General features: G+C 37.9%; 2 protein-coding genes and 1 non-coding gene across 8 annotated transcripts in view; 2 read left to right on the forward strand and 1 right to left on the reverse strand.

Moving 5' to 3' along the window:
• Positions 1-2,628, reverse strand: part of Ro60 (Ro60, Y RNA binding protein) — a 31,769-nt gene extending 29,141 nt beyond the window's left edge. Inside the window, exon 1 of one of the 2 annotated variants that reach the window (XM_047521218.1) lies at positions 2,464-2,628. The gene's annotated coding sequence lies outside the window, so the exon portion shown is untranslated. The remainder of the gene's footprint in view (positions 1-2,463) is intronic. The other variant, XM_047521217.1, reaches the window with a different exon arrangement.
• Positions 2,629-15,492, forward strand: part of Uchl5 (ubiquitin C-terminal hydrolase L5) — a 39,966-nt gene continuing 27,102 nt past the window's right edge. For 3 of the 5 annotated variants that reach the window (XM_047521219.1, XM_047521220.1, XM_047521223.1), the window contains exons 1-3: positions 2,835-3,038; positions 8,889-8,952; positions 10,528-10,633. In XM_047521219.1, coding sequence (XP_047377175.1) covers positions 2,963-3,038; positions 8,889-8,952; positions 10,528-10,633 — 246 coding nt within the window. In that variant the 5' untranslated portion in view covers positions 2,835-2,962. Of the gene's footprint in view, positions 2,811-2,834; positions 3,039-8,888; positions 8,953-10,527; positions 10,634-15,492 lie in introns of those variants that run through there. The other 2 variants (XM_047521221.1, XM_047521222.1) reach the window with 1 other exon arrangement.
• On the forward strand, positions 4,473-4,608 carry LOC124962507 (small nucleolar RNA U109). The gene has a single exon (XR_007104517.1). It is a non-coding gene; the product is annotated as a small nucleolar RNA U109 (small nucleolar RNA).

Raw genomic sequence — 15,492 nt, forward strand, 5'->3', positions numbered from 1 at the left:
AGATGAATGGATAAAGAAAACGTGGCATACATACACAATGGAATATTATTCAGCCTTAAAGAAGAATGAAATTATGGCATTTGCAGGTAAATGGAACTACAGACTATCATGCTAAGTGAAATAAGCCAATCCCAAAAACCCAAAGGTTGAATGTTTTCGTTGGTAAGTGGGAAGAATGAACTTTGGATTGTGCAGGGGGAGGTTGGGGTAGTGGGGATGGGAAGGAGGGTAGAATGAGACAGACATTATTACCTGCACGTATGACTATACTACTGGTGTGACTCAACACCACTATAGCCGGAGGAATGAGAAGTTATGCGCCATTTGTGTAAAATGTGTCAAAATGCATTCTAATGTCATATATAACCAATTAGAACAAATAAAAGAGAAGAAATAAAGTTAAGACTGACAGTTTTAAGTGTAATCATTGAAAAAAATATATATATATACTATGAAAACTGGGGCCACAAATTCAAATGGCTGTACCATACAGAGAGATAATGGAAATAAGTGTATCAAATCAAGTGTGATACACTTGTGTAACGAATTGCAGCAAAATGTGGCACTATTGTAGTCTAAATGGAGAAGACAGGTGGAGTGAGTCTGGTGTTGCCAGATCTTTTCCTCCAGATCTAGAAACTGACTTTTTATGTGAACTCTCAGTATTAAATGTCAACATAATTAAAGAAATTTTCAACTCCCTTTCTGATTCTAGATTGTCTCAAAGGTTAAATTTTTGTTTTGGTCTTAATACAATAAGTATCATCTTAAATTAGATATAAAATACATTTTAATATATTTATTTAGTTCTGAAAATATCTTCAAGTTCATAGTAATATTACAGATTTAAAAATACCAAGAACAGCTTTGGGGCTCTAATGCCAATCATTATAGGTATGGTTCATAAGGAAATAAAGCTAGACTTCTGAGACTCAAAATTTTCAAAATAAATATCTCAAGTGCAGATTTTGAAAACACCAACTTGTGGGTGTTTTCCAGGGAGAAAATTCCAGCTTCAAAAAAGTATATCAATAATACATCATACAGATTTTGGCTTCTGCTCCACAATATACTCACGCTTGTTTTAATACAAAAGCTGTTCTTTCTTTTTGTAAAATTTACCATGTATTTTGCAGCTTCACACAAAATCTGTAGCACAATGCTCCCTAATTTCAGGGTACAGGTCACCTGTTTGAGAAGGAAGGAGTCAAGAGTTCTACCCACTAAAGCACACCTCCCTTACCCCAAGCCCAAATTTTGTCTCAGAACTTGCTTTTAAGGAATGATGCATACATATATTCAAGACTTTAATACTAAAGTAGTCTGTAAGAGCCTGACGAATAAGGGCTATTTAGTTAAAGTAGCCATTTTTGGTTTCATTCTTTGTATAGTTTTAGAATCATCCCAAATTTTTTTAGGTTAATATGCTACATGTTTAAAAACATTTTCTTTTAAAGCATCGCATCCCCTTGCATCAGTCTATCATCCCCATGGACTTTTAGAAGAGATGTTTCTCCTCTCCCCCGTTGTTAGCCAGAGGTTCCAATACCAGAAATATTCAAAGTCAAATTGGTAGGTTATAGGTTTTATTTAAAGCCAGTTTTGAAGGAAGACAGAAGAAAATTGTTTTAAAAGTTCCATCTTGGGCTGGGGTTGTAGCTCAGAGGTAGAGCGCTTCCCCAGCATGTGTGAGAACCCCAGTGGGGCTCGATCATTGGCACCGCATAAAAACAATTTTTTTTTTAAGGTATTGCATTAGCCCACAACTTAAAAAAAATAAAATTAAAAACAAAAAAGTTCCATCTTCCCGGTGCCTGAAGATGAGCAGAACTTTTGGAGGGAGGCAGGGGGAAGAGAAAGCGAAATGAGACAAAAGGCAGGAAACGTACATATGCAGATTTAGTTAGCCCGTGTTAGGCCTGAGAACGGGACAATTTTTGCTCTCAGCTTCTTTGTCGCCGGCAGGGTTAGGGTTTCAGCCCTTCGGCATGAGAAAGTTTGGTCTTAATTCAGTAGGGGACCCCTTCCTCCCAAATTCAGTGTTTCTAAGATAAATTCGTCTTCTGTCTTCCCACAAAGCACCTTCTTCCAAAACCCAGAATCCAAGACAACGCCTTTGCGCGGAGAAGCGGCGGGAGGAGGAGAAAGGAATGAAGTCGGACCTCTAGGCGCCTGCCTATGGGAGCTGTGCAAGCAGAGACACGAGTGGTCCCGGATTCGGAAAGGACCCGCCCTTCGGAGCGTCCAGGCCGAGCCCCACGAGAACGTCTCCACGGCGATGCCGGTTCGCTACCCAGAGTGTGCAGGGCGCGGAAGCAGGGAAGGAAAGAACGAAGGCTGGAGAAGAGTCTGTCCCGGCCTCTGCAGCTGGGACGCAGGACCGGTCAAACCCTCTGCGTGCGGGGGTCTCTCAGACCGCACAAAGGGCCTTCAGCTGCCAGCCGCCTCCCGCAATTTCCTCACCTGTGCCTGGCTGCCGACCCTCCGGACCCACAGCGCAGCCAGAAGAAGCCCTACGCAGCACTGGGAAAAAACCAAAAGCAGCAGAAAGACGAGCAGCGACTGCTTCACGTCCACCGCCGCCGGGGCTTCTACGTTCGGTTCGCGGGAGCCAGCCCCGCCCCCTCTTCTGCGCCGCCCTCGCTCCAGACGTCAAGGATCCCGGATGTTACCTCCTCCGGCGCTCTGAATCTCCGCCCTTTCTCCTCAAGTCCCCGCCCCTTTCGAATGCGCTACGGATCCCGCGAGGCCCAGGGTTTCAATGTCTCCTGGGTGGCTAGAGCGTCTTCCTGCGCTCGGTCGCGCTGCAGGTGACGGCACCCGGAGGCTGTCGGGAAGTAGGCGGGGTGACGTGGGGTTGACGAGCTCGGCGGCGGGTTTGCTGAGATCTGTGGCCGGCGGCAGCTGGTGCGGGGGGCTCCCGAGAACGCGAGGTGGAGCGGGGCGGTGTGTGACCGGGGCCATGACGGGCAATGCCGGGGAATGGTGTCTCATGGAAAGCGACCCCGGGGTCTTCACCGAGCTCATTAAAGGATTCGGTGAGAACCAATGGGACCGTCCTGGGCCGGGGGTCACGGGAGGAGGCCCAAGCTGGGCATGGAGTGGCCACTTGCGGCCACCGCCGCCCCCCTTCTGAATGAAGAGAAGTGACTTCAGGAACCTTGACTCTGGGAGGGGGAATTTGGGGCTAATATCGCCTCGTCCGTCTGGGGCTGTCGCGTTTCCACAGTCATTTTGAGAGCCACACCACGAGGGCAATGGTCGTGTCTATAATGTGCACTGCTGTATGTATTCTCAGGAATCGATCGGGCCTTCCCGCCCCAGTTCTTTATGCACTTGCCCTTCTCTTTCCACTGTATTCTCTGCGGAGCCTCCCTGTCCTGTGCCGGGGTGGTCAGGTGCATCACTTAGGCCATCAGTCCTATCGGAGAAGCCAGCCGAGGGTGTGTCTTTTCCAGGGTGGTGTCTGAGGCCCTAGCCGCTCAGGAACTCGAGGTTCTCGTTGCTCAAAGCAGAACACTTCAGCTCTTTCAGATGTCCACACAGGCTGACTGTGTGGGCCTGCCAGACTGCTTCTCTGGTTCGTCTGCTCCCTGCGCAGTTTTGGCTTCCGGTGAAGTGAGTTTTCTTGATGTAGTACTCTAGATTAGAGGCCACATGCTTTCCTCATAATTTCCCTTTTGCTCTGTTCATTTACTTCCATAATAGTCAGCACATACGACTTTTTCTCCTTTCCTCTCAATTGTTCCCACCCTCTTTGGGCAGAAAGTTCATTTTTGTCTGTTACATTTCCTCAAGTATTATTTACAACCATTATGTTAAAACTTGTATTCAGGATAGAAATTAAATCTTAATGTAGATAATGTACACAGCTGAACATTTGGAATATTTTCCTAGCACATGTTCAACTATTATATCCCAGGCACAGTGGTAAGGGTCGGGAGTTGTTAATGTGAATAATCTGACTGCTGTTCTGAAGAACTGACAAACTAATATGGTGTCTTAATTGCTGTGCCAAGAGTTCACTAAATAAGAACACAGATCATGGAAGAGCACAGACAGAGGGAGAAACATAAACTGTGGTGGTGTTTTTTGTATACAGATTAGGGAACAGCTAGCAAAGCTGACTAAAACATGATATAATGGTCAGGGAGAATATTTGAATCTGAAACTGACCAGGTAAACTGACGCCAGATTGTGTGCCATGTGGTACAATTTGGTTGTCCTATAGTCACTGGGGACTTATTGTCAAAGATATTTGAATGAAATTCAAATATATGGAAATGAAATTATTTTTATAATTAAGATTTACTACACTTGTGGTATGCAGAGTGAATTAGAATGAATAAGAGAAGTTAGAAGTCTCTTAAAATGGTCAGTTTGAGGTGATAACTTGACCACTGACTTGAGGTGAAAAAGTAGGGAGCTAGGAGAACATAGATTCAGTAGTTTTGCTGTGTTTAAATCACTAGTTGCATGTGGAAATGCCTTCTCCTCATTCTTTTTGGAGCAGGAGTACATCCATTACGTGCTACATTGAAAAAAGGAATTCTCAGGGCTGCCAACCTTACAGCACAGGTTGAGTGGTAGTATATTTCTCCTACATGAAAAGTAAAAAAAATAATTCAACTTTGGTGGCTGGTGGACACAATTACAAAAGAGCAGGCATGAAGGACAAGAAAATGGGATCAATTTTGGACATACACTGAGTTTGAGATGTCTGCAGGTGTAGCCATAATGTTTATCTTTGAAAGCTTAACTGTTGTGACATGTTAAATTTGACTTTCAGAAATATGGTACTAGGTAATTTTATTTTAAAATTATTTCAGTCCATCATCAGCTATTCTTTCAATTTCATATGTGCAAAAGCTTGGAATTTGAGAATGATTTAAATAAAGTCGTGCATCAGAGAGTGATATATAAATGTACTTTTATCTGTACACATGAAAAAATAAATGACTGTTAATGGATTGGCTCCATTAGCAAAAGAACTTTGCAAAAAAATCATTTACTTCAAAGAAAAAAATCCATTTATTCCAATCATTTCCATTTGTTTTTTCCATTCAGTTCATCAATTTAAAAAAAAAAAAACTTGGGTGGAGCATAGTGGTGCATTCCTGTAATCCTGGTAACTTTGGAGGCTGAGGCAGGAAAATCTCAAGTTCGAGGCCAGCCTTAGCAATTTAGCAAGGCACTAAGCAACTTAGTGAGACACTTTCTCAAAATAAAAATTTAAAAGAACTGGGAATGTAGCTCAGTGGTAAAGCACCCCTGTATCCAATTTCCAGTACCAAAAAAAAAAACCCCTCAGAACTTCTGGAATTTAATTCTTTTGAAAGTGAAACATCTGATCGTATTGTGAACGCTATTGTAGATTCATTTTGAAAGTTGCATCATTGGAGAGGAAATTATTTGCGGAAGCAGTGAATACATAAATATAAATTTTAATGACATGTAATATCTTAGTAAAACATTTTTTTAACTAAGAAATAAGGAATACCAACTCTATACAAATTCTTTAAAAAAAAAATGGAGCCAGGTGTGGTGGCCCATGGCTGTAATGCCAGCGGCTTTGAGGCAGGAGGATTGTGAGTTCAAAAAGTGAGGCACTAAGTAACTCAGTGAAACCCTGTCTCTAAATAAAATACAAAATAGAACTGGGATGTGGCTCAGTGGGCGAGTGCCCCTGAGTTCAATACCTGGTACCCTCTGTCCCCCGCCAAAAAAAAAAGGAGAGGAGGGAATAAATACTTCCCAAACTCATTCTGTGAGATGTTACCCTGCTAAAACCAAACTATAAGAAAAGGAAAGGAAACTAAACCATAATCATCAAATAAATGTAAAGATTTCAAACAAAACAGGAGAAACCATTGAGAATTGTTTCTCAACAAAATTCACCATTCCTTTCTACCCCAATACACCATTCCCTCAGGTACTTAGTCTTTCTTGACCAACACGGTCATTCTATTAATATCTTATAGTATGTACAAGAGACAAATTTTGTATTGGCCTTTCCATTTGGCTCAGACTATACACCCAGACAATTAGCAGGGTGTATTAGTGATTTTTTTTTATACCTCAGTTTGGCATGATAGAGCAATTCTGGAGTAATCCCATGGTCTATAATAGCTGACCATTAACAGGAAAGTCTTATTATAACCCCTTTTTTTTTTTTTTTTTTTTTTTTTTGTATGGGGGATTGAACATAGGGACATTTTAGCACAGATCTATATCTCCAGTCCTTTTTATTTATTTTATTTTGAGACAGAGTTCAAGTTGTGAGGCTGGCTTTATTCCTCCTGCCTCAGCCTCCTGTATTTCCTAAGGTATATTTCATTTTGTTTTGAGGAAAGAGGCAAATTAAGATCTGAATTTCACACAAGAAGTAGGTGTATAGTCTTGAAGTTTCACAAGTGTTGATTATAATTTTTGGGGCCCCCAAAATGGGACCAGTTCAGTTGAGTGTCTGCAATTTAGGGCTCCCTATTCAGTTCAAAATATTGTCTAGTACTTGTTTTTGGAGAGGTTGCTTGAGGACTGCTAATCTAGTTTTTCCCATTTGGTCATATTGTCAGCCAAATGGCATTTATCTGCACCATGGGATAACTAAGAAATGGGTAGTGGAAAATATCTGGGGGAATTCTTTGTCGGGGGTGTAGAGGCTGTGACCAACCTTACTACTTTCGATAGACTTGTTGGTAAGGTTAGGGGGATCAAAAATTATCCAAACTATCTGTGGGAAAATAGCATATCTAGCAGTTAATTAAACTTAAGGCTTAGGTGACAGTTTGGGAGAGCTTCCTGCCGTTCTTCCTCCTGCCCCATACAGAGTATTTTTCTTGGGGAGGAAGCCTTCAGGTTTATTTTTAACTTTTAAAATTTATTTATTTTATGTGGTTATGAGGATCGAACCCGGTACTTTTCAGTGGTAGGGGAGTGCTCTACTGAGCTATAAACCCCAGCCCTCCAGATTTAATTTTAAGAAGACTTTGTTTTTTAAATATTTTTTTTTTAGTTGTCAGTGGACCTTTATTTTATTAATTTATATGTGGTGCTGAGAATTGAACCCATTGCCTAACACATGTTAGGCAAGTGCTCTACCTCTGAGCTACAACCCCAGCCCCAAGAAGACTATTTTTGAAACTAGTTTTAGAATAGAACTGTTTTATAGACCACCGGTATTAGAATACAGATGTGTTATTCAATGTATAAATATTTCAAAACTTGTACCTATTAAATAACCTCCTTTCACTTTGGAATACTGACAAAAGATGAAATCATCCTATTTAAGACCCAGTTTAGTTAACCATGAAAGTTTTGTGGTGCTGGGAATTGAACCCAGGGCCTTGTGCTTGACAGGCAAGCACTCTTTGAGCTGAGCTATATCCCCAGCCCCTGAAAGTTTTTTTTAAAAAGTGCAGATAGTAATGCTGTCTTCTACCTCTGAACTTCTAGACCATGCCCTGTGTACCCTTATCTAATTTATACATGCTATATATTATCCTTGTTTACTAGATTTGTGAGGGTTTTTTTTTTTTTTTTTTGCAGTACTGGGGATTGAACTCAGGGCCTTGTGCTTATGAGGCAAGCACTCTACCAGCTGAGCTATCTCCCCAGCCCTGATTTGTGAGGTTTTTAAGTATTGTTGATAATAGTTTATTAACTCGTGTCCTTACCAGGGCTTAGTATTGTGCTTGGCATACCAAAGGTGTTTGGTAAATGTCAATGTTTCATTAACTTTAAAAAACAAATCTTCCTTTCATCTCCCTTTTTGTGTGTGTGTGTGTGTGTGTGTGTGTGGTGCTGGGGATTGAACCCAGGGCCTTGTACATTCGAAGCTAGCACTCTACCAATTGAGCTATATCCCCAGCCTGCCCCAACTTTTTAATTTAATATATATATTATTAGGGAAGTTTGCATGAGGTTGCTTGAGTTTAGTGTTTGATAACCTTAATACCTCACAAGAATTTTGTATATTAGATGATGCAGATAATATCCTTTTTTATGTACATATATGAGGAAAAATTATTTTTTTGCTCAAGGTTAAGAACTTTAAGGCAGTGCTGGGATTAGGACTCAGGTCTCTGAAATTATTGCTTATTTCTCTTTCCATGCTGTTTTAGATATTGACTCTATATAAGGAGGTAGATGCTAACATTTGGGTACTATGTTTTCCTTACATAAACACTTATTTGTGTTTAACATAAGGTTATTTAAGCATTGTCAGAACTTGAAATTCTACCTGTGTAGAATATTTTGGAATATTTTGATTCAGTGGATTTTTTCATTTTTGTTGTGGTATGATGATATACAATGTTTTAATGTTTGGTCTTTCTTTTTACTATTGATTTTCTGATTAATCATTACCACTAGATTTCAGTAGCAACCCCCCATTCCCTGCCCCATGACAATAGTGACAATAAAAAATCTCAAGGCATTGCTAGATGTTCCCTGGGGATCAAAATCAGTGTCCTAGAAGAAATGCATGTTTGAGCAGGGGGTGGGAGTGACTTTGAAGTAGTTGAAAGTATGTATATAATTGGAACTTTGGAAAAAGATCAGAACTAAGGGTGTGGTTCGAAAGTCACTTAAATGGTAGCTATTTACTTTCCCAGAAGAAAAAAGTATACAGTATGGAAAAAAAAAAAAGGGAGGGGAGGTCTAAAAACAGAGTAGAAGAGCCAAAGATTGAGAGGTAGAAGGAACAGTTAGTTATAGGTGCTGATTTAATGAAAATTGAGCTCTTAAAACTTCAAAAAAATTATAATATTTTAATTTTATCATTTTAATTAATACATCACTTTTACCATTTTAATTTGTCCATGTCCTATTGAACCCAAATGTACCTTTCTTTTAACATTTAATGATGAAGGAATTTCTTATTTCAGGTTGCCGTGGAGCCCAAGTAGAAGAAATATGGAGTTTAGAGCCTGAGAATTTTGAGAAATTAAAGTAAGTAAAATTTTAGTTGTGTGAAAAGAACCAGGCATGGTGGTACTTTGCCTGTAACACCAGCAGCTAGGAAGCTGAGGCAGTAGGGTTGCAAGTCTGAGGCCTACCTGGACAACTTTGTGAGACCCTGTCTCAAAATAAAATAAAAAGATCTGGGGATGTCTCTCCATCCAGAGTGCTCCTGGAATCAAACCCTATTACCATAACAAATAAGCAAACAAAACAAAATAGCAGGACCCTGTGTCAAAATAAAAAAGGCTGGGCACATTGTTCACTGGTATAGTACTGCTGGGTTCAATCTGTAGTACCCAAACAGAAACAAAACAAAAGAAAAAAGTAATATATCTATAGTTAAGCAAACTTTTTGAGGTTACTCAGATTTGTCCATTTATTTTATTTGAATTACCTTAGGGTGAGTACATTATCTCCTTTAAATTTTTTTTCAATCCTGTGAATTAGGTATTATTCTGGTTTTGTAACCAAGAATCTGAGGCTCATACTTAATAACTGTAAGGGATTCAGTCCCAAGACTGTAATTCGATATCCACAAAATACTGATTGGTAGGTTTTTCACAAAATTCACTTATAGAGCATAGTATTATAACATGGAATGTTTTATCATAAAAGCATGACTAATAGGTCATTATACAAAAGCATATTTAACGGATAATGTACATTTCCTTGCCCTTGACCTTGGTACCCTCAATCATTGACCCTATAGCTGCAAGTGGAACACTAGAGGAGTCTTCCTTGTTAAGAGAGTTCTTAAGGGTCTTGGAATGGGGACAAGGAATAGGCTTTTAAAAGGGAAAGTGGGGACCTAGGGATGTGATAGTAAGGAGGAAACGGTTTTCTTTTCCTGCCTTACTCTTCCCCACGAAAACAGCAGTCATTTTAGATAAAATTAGAGATCAGTTGTGACTGAGATCAGGGAAGGTTAACTAAAGATGCATCATTTTAACTCTCTTTAAAACGAGGAAAGATTTTTGATGAGGAGGATGCCTCTGTGAAAAACTGGAGAAAATCAAAGTGGTGACTTAATGTATCATGCTCATCAGTGATCCTGTTAGGAATGAGGATGACTTCATTATGTATGAGATGATGGCAGCCATTCATACTGTAGTAGGATTTTACATAAATCTAATAATTATATGATTGGCTTCTTATTTTTAATAATATGTGTGCTATCAGCTGTTTATCTGTAAACATCCTATAGCAACTTTATTCATGTATCTTGCAATTTAGTCAAGATTTAGTCAATAGCTTTTAGTTTTTCTGTGTTCTTAATTTTCTATTTTTAAATAAGTTAATGTAAGGTATTAATCAAAAGTCCATAGATTTTGAGAAAATCTTTTATTTTAATTCTGTGTTATCCGATGTAATTTTTAGTGTTATTAGCCTCTTAGGCAACATTAAAAGCTATGAGTGGCAGTAGCAATCTTAAAAATTTCTCTTATTTACTTAGTTTACTTAATTTGCTTTGTATTTGTTAAATAGCTGATTATAATTTAACATGTTAACAGTGTTATAAAAGAATCAGCGTTTGGTGTCACTAATTTATATTTTTATTTGTAGGCCAGTTCATGGCTTAATTTTTCTTTTCAAGTGGCAACCAGGAGAAGAACCAGCAGGCTCTGTTGTTCAGGATTCCAGACTTGACACGATATTTTTTGCGAAGCAGGTATGGTTCTTTCATACTCTGAAAGGTCTCAAGAACCAAGGGAGTCTGGTTTGTCTGTCTCCTTCTTGTGTAGTAGTCATCAGACTTTTTGTCTCAGAGCTCCTTTGCATATCTAAAAATTATTGCCCCAAAGAGGTTTTTTTTAAATAGGATTATCTATCATTATTTACCCATAATAGACATTAAAATGGAAACATTTAAAAATATTTGTCAATTGATTTTAAAATAACAGTGATAAAGTCATTAAATGCTAATATAATTAACTTTTTTTGTGTGTGTGAGGTGCTAGGGATTGAACACAGGGCCTTGCACATGCTAGGTAAACATTCTATCACTAAGCTATATATCCCTCACCCAAAATAATGTATTTCTAATGAAAAATAACTGTGCTTAACAAAACAGAAAAGTTGGGGAGAAGAGTGCGTTGTTGAAAATATTTCCAAATCTCTTTAATGTCTGGGTTGATAGTAGCCTTCAATATAAGTTGCAGTGTGAAATTTGTCCTTCGTTTGGATTAGTTTGTTCTTCACATGGAATTTTTGATCCTGCATGATTTGAAAACATTGTGGGTTGGTCTTTTGGAAAATTTCCTGATTTATATACCTCTTTTAATTGTTAACTTTTGATATGATTTGACAATAGCAGTGAGTCACATTTGTCAATGTCTCCATACTGCATCCTTGGAAAAGTCAATAGATATCAGGAAATTTTTGAACTCATAATGTTGGACCCATATTTTACAAAATTCTGATTTTTACTTGAAAGTGCAAATTTTGTCAATAACAACAAATATCAGGTGTTTTCTTCAAAGTCATTGACTTGTTTTCACTAAGTTTTAAGAAAATATTTGCCATATACCTTGTTGGAAAACCATATTTGTCTACCATTCGTTCTATCCAATAAAAATGGTGTTGGGCTGGGGTCATAGCTCAGTGGTAAGAGTGATTGCCTAGCACATGCAAGACACTGGGTTCCATCCTCAGCACTACATAAAAATAAGTAAGTAGAAGTATTGTATCAAATAAAAATGGTGTTCCAAAAAAAAAGATGCCAACTCAACTGGTAAACTATCACACAAGTGTCTTTTCTTGAGATCACGAGCATAACTTGTTATGTAGCCGTTCATTATTTGTATTTTCTATTTCATTACACAGAATATTAAAAAATTATACTCTCAGGTGAAAATTTAATACTTTAATAATTTTCACTGCTTTTGTTTCAAAGGCGTTTTTTTGATAAAACTGGATCTTTGTATCATTTGATTTTTTAAAAACTATATATGTCAATGAAACATTTAATGCAACTGGTTAAATTTGTGCTAAAATACCAGCACTTCTACACACCATTGCTTTGTGCCATCTGTGAAAATGCGAAAGCAGGGAAAAAGATAAAAACCGTCTTAGGATTATGATGGAAACAATTGAACCTACAAATCCACTGAGAAAGAAAGGTCTTAGGTAGTCCTAGAAATCCATGGACCACACTTTAAGGATTATTGTTTTAGTTTATACATTGATGAGAAAAATTTGAGTTTAATTCACATTACTATATGCCTGTATATTATCTGGCCCATCATTTGGAAAAGCTGAAAAAAGTGAATGAATACTTACATTAATTAGTTTGATTAATTTGATTAGTGTTTAAAGTTTAAGCTAAATATGATTATATTTGTTTTGAAGTTGCGCTTATTTATGAGGTTCCCAAAATTGCTTAACATAAGAATGGTGGAAAAACAAAACTGCTTGCTCTCATTGCTAACTTTTAAGTCAAGTCTTTGCTTTTCTACTTGGTAATGTGTTTTCCTTTTTCTCTAATTGCTTCATTCCATTTTCCTTTGACTCTCTAAATTGAGTATTTTTAGAGAAATCAGAACTTTCTCTTATTTTAAAGAAAATATGGTTTTATTATTATGATTTACAAAAGTACCATTTTAAGGGTTTTAATTATTTTTCTTGCATATTTTTAATTGGTGCAAAGTGTTTGGACTCTTAGGAGTATTTTCAGAAATTTAAAAAAAATGAATTGAAATCATTTTTACTTGTGATAAAATTATACACATTAAATGTATAGTGTTGATATTTACAGATGACATTGTATCATTTAGAGAGGTAAATGTAAAGGTAAAGGCCAGTGTTATCTCTGGCCATCATATGCTAGTCATCTACTGTAATTAGAAGTATATATGTGTGTATCATTAATTAATGAAATATCAAGGGCTGGGCTTATAGCTCTGTGGTAAAGTGCATGCCTAGCATATGCAAGACCCTGGGTTCAATCCCCTGCACCGCATACCTGCTTAAAAAAAAAAAAAAAAAAAAAAGGCAAAAAATCCAACAAACAAACAACAACAAAAACAAAAACAGTCTGTCTATTTATCTCCAGAAAAGAAATTATATCTTAGTAATTGCAATTTGTATGTAAGGATCCAGGAATGATATTTTGGTAATACTTCTCTGTAAAACATTGCATTCTTATTACCATTTCACTAATGAAAAAGCTAAGGCATGCTTTACTTGCTTAAGATCATGCTACAGTGGTACTAGGTTTGACTCTTGTTCTGTCTTTTAGGAAAGAATGATTAACACTTAACATATGGCAGATATTGTGCTAGGTGCTTGGAGAATGAAAAGTTGTCATGATGCCTGCCCTCAAAGGTGTTTAAAGTATATAGAGGGATTGGTATTAATGAATTAAATACAGAATTACAGTGGTTATAAGTGCTACATGGAGTGAAATGAAATCAGTATTACAAAATTTGTGATCAATCTAGAAAATCCTCACTTTGGTCTCCAGCTATTGAACTTAGTGTCCCCCTCACTTTTGACAGCAATTGCAGTGTTAGGGGCTTACAAGAGTGCCCTCAGGTTCTGTAATCTGCTAGAAAGGCTTACAGACCTATCTGAACGTTGTTACGTTGAAGGTTATGGTTTATTACAGAAAATTGATACAGATTAAAATGAGGGAAGCCAGGCACAGTGGCGCATGCCTGTATTCCCCGCAACTTGGGAGGCTGGGGCACTAGGATTGTAAATTCGAGGCCAGCCTCAGCAACTTAGTATGACCCTAAGCAACTTAGTGAGACACTGTCTGGAAATAAAAAGAGGCTAAGAATGTGACTCAGTGGTTAAGTCCCCCCGCCCTCTGTTCAATCCCCAGTATCAAAAATAAATAAATAAAACCAGGGGAGAGACACATGGGGAAGAATCCAGGAAAGCTCCGTGTGTGAAGCTTCTAGTTGTCTTCTAGTGTTGTGCAGATTATTGCCATCCAGGGAACCTCAACTGATTCTTGATGGTCACACTTACTGGGCCTGAGTTATGTAATGTGATTGCTTACCATGTGACTGAACTCATCAGTCTTCAGCTCCACAGGCCATTGAACTGATAATACTGACCCAAAACCTCTACCCATAGTCTCCTTGTTAGAATCAGTGTGGCACAAAAGCCCCTAGGTAAACAGAGACATTTTCTTGGGCATGACTTCCAGGACCAAGTGGCCATACTTCTCTTTAGGTGAGATTAAGTTCTTTCATACACATAAAAATGGTGTTTGACTTTGTCAGGGAAGTCTAAGAATGTTTCTCTGAGTAAGTGACAGGTGCTGAAATGTAAAAGTTAAGTAGGTATTAACTAGGGGAGAGAGGCTGAGGAACATTCCAGATTAGTAACAGTTTTATAGCACATGGAAGTGAGACTAGTAAAAGATACTAGAGGGAAGTCAGTATAGCTGGAGATTAGAGAGTAAAGGGGAGATGTCCTGAGATATGAAGCTGAAAAGATGGAATCTTAGGATTAGATATACTTAGGTTTAGAGAAACAATTGTTTATAATAGTTTTTCCCTCCCTTTCATGTCCAAAGACTATCAAGGTTGCAGGTTCTTTCATTTTGTTCCTTTGTGTCTGTCTTCTATTCCAGAGGTTACTTAAAGGTCTAAGATGATTGCTAGTACCTCACCTTTTCTCTCATTTTCATATTCCAGACAGCAAGAAGGGGACAGTTGTACACTTTGTTTCCTTTATGGACTTTTTCTAGAATTTGCCCATGTCACAAGTTTTCTTCTCTGAGTAAAACTCTGTAACTTGAATTAAACTGTAAAGGAGACTAGGGCATTTGTCTTTATTCTAGGTGGCCATGGGTCTAGGTAAAATGTGGTAGTCTAATTTTATGTGAGGAGAAAATAGATATGGGAGAGCAACCATTAGCATGTCCGTGCACACAGATCAGACCATGGAAGGTATTTTAAGCCAATTAGACTTTTGTCTGTATTCTATGAGTAATAGGTTATTGAATATATTTAGAAAGGATGACATGATCAGATTTTCATTTAATAGATCACACAGTATTGGGAATGTATACACACCTGTAATCCCAGCGATTTGGGAGGATTAGGCAAGAGGATCACAAGTTCAAGGCCAACCTGAGCAATTTAGCAAGGCCCTAAGCAATTTAGTCAAACTCTATCTCAAAAAATTAAAAGTCCTGGAAATGTTGCTCAATGGCAAAGCACCCATGGGTTCAATCCTCAGTACCAAAAAAAGATAAATGGTATGGATTTAAAAGTAGATATTAATAGGAGGCTTTTGCAGAAGTCCATGTGAAAATATGTGAACAGATATGAATACAGTAATATTTAGTAGGTATAGGTAGCACCTTTAATGTGTAATGGATTGGATGAGAACAAAGGAGTAAGTCATATCAATGATGATACCTGTGTTTTTCTTTTTTCCTTAAAAATTTATTAAAGTATGCAGAACTGAGTTATGATAATCCCTGATTGATGATACACACTTCATGATTGGTCAACTCATGAATTCTATTTATTTATTTAGTCATTTAGTTGCTTATTTTAGAAATGTACT

This window comes from Sciurus carolinensis, chromosome 12, assembly GCF_902686445.1.
Source record: "Sciurus carolinensis chromosome 12, mSciCar1.2, whole genome shotgun sequence".
Taxonomy (NCBI): domain Eukaryota; kingdom Metazoa; phylum Chordata; class Mammalia; order Rodentia; family Sciuridae; genus Sciurus; species Sciurus carolinensis.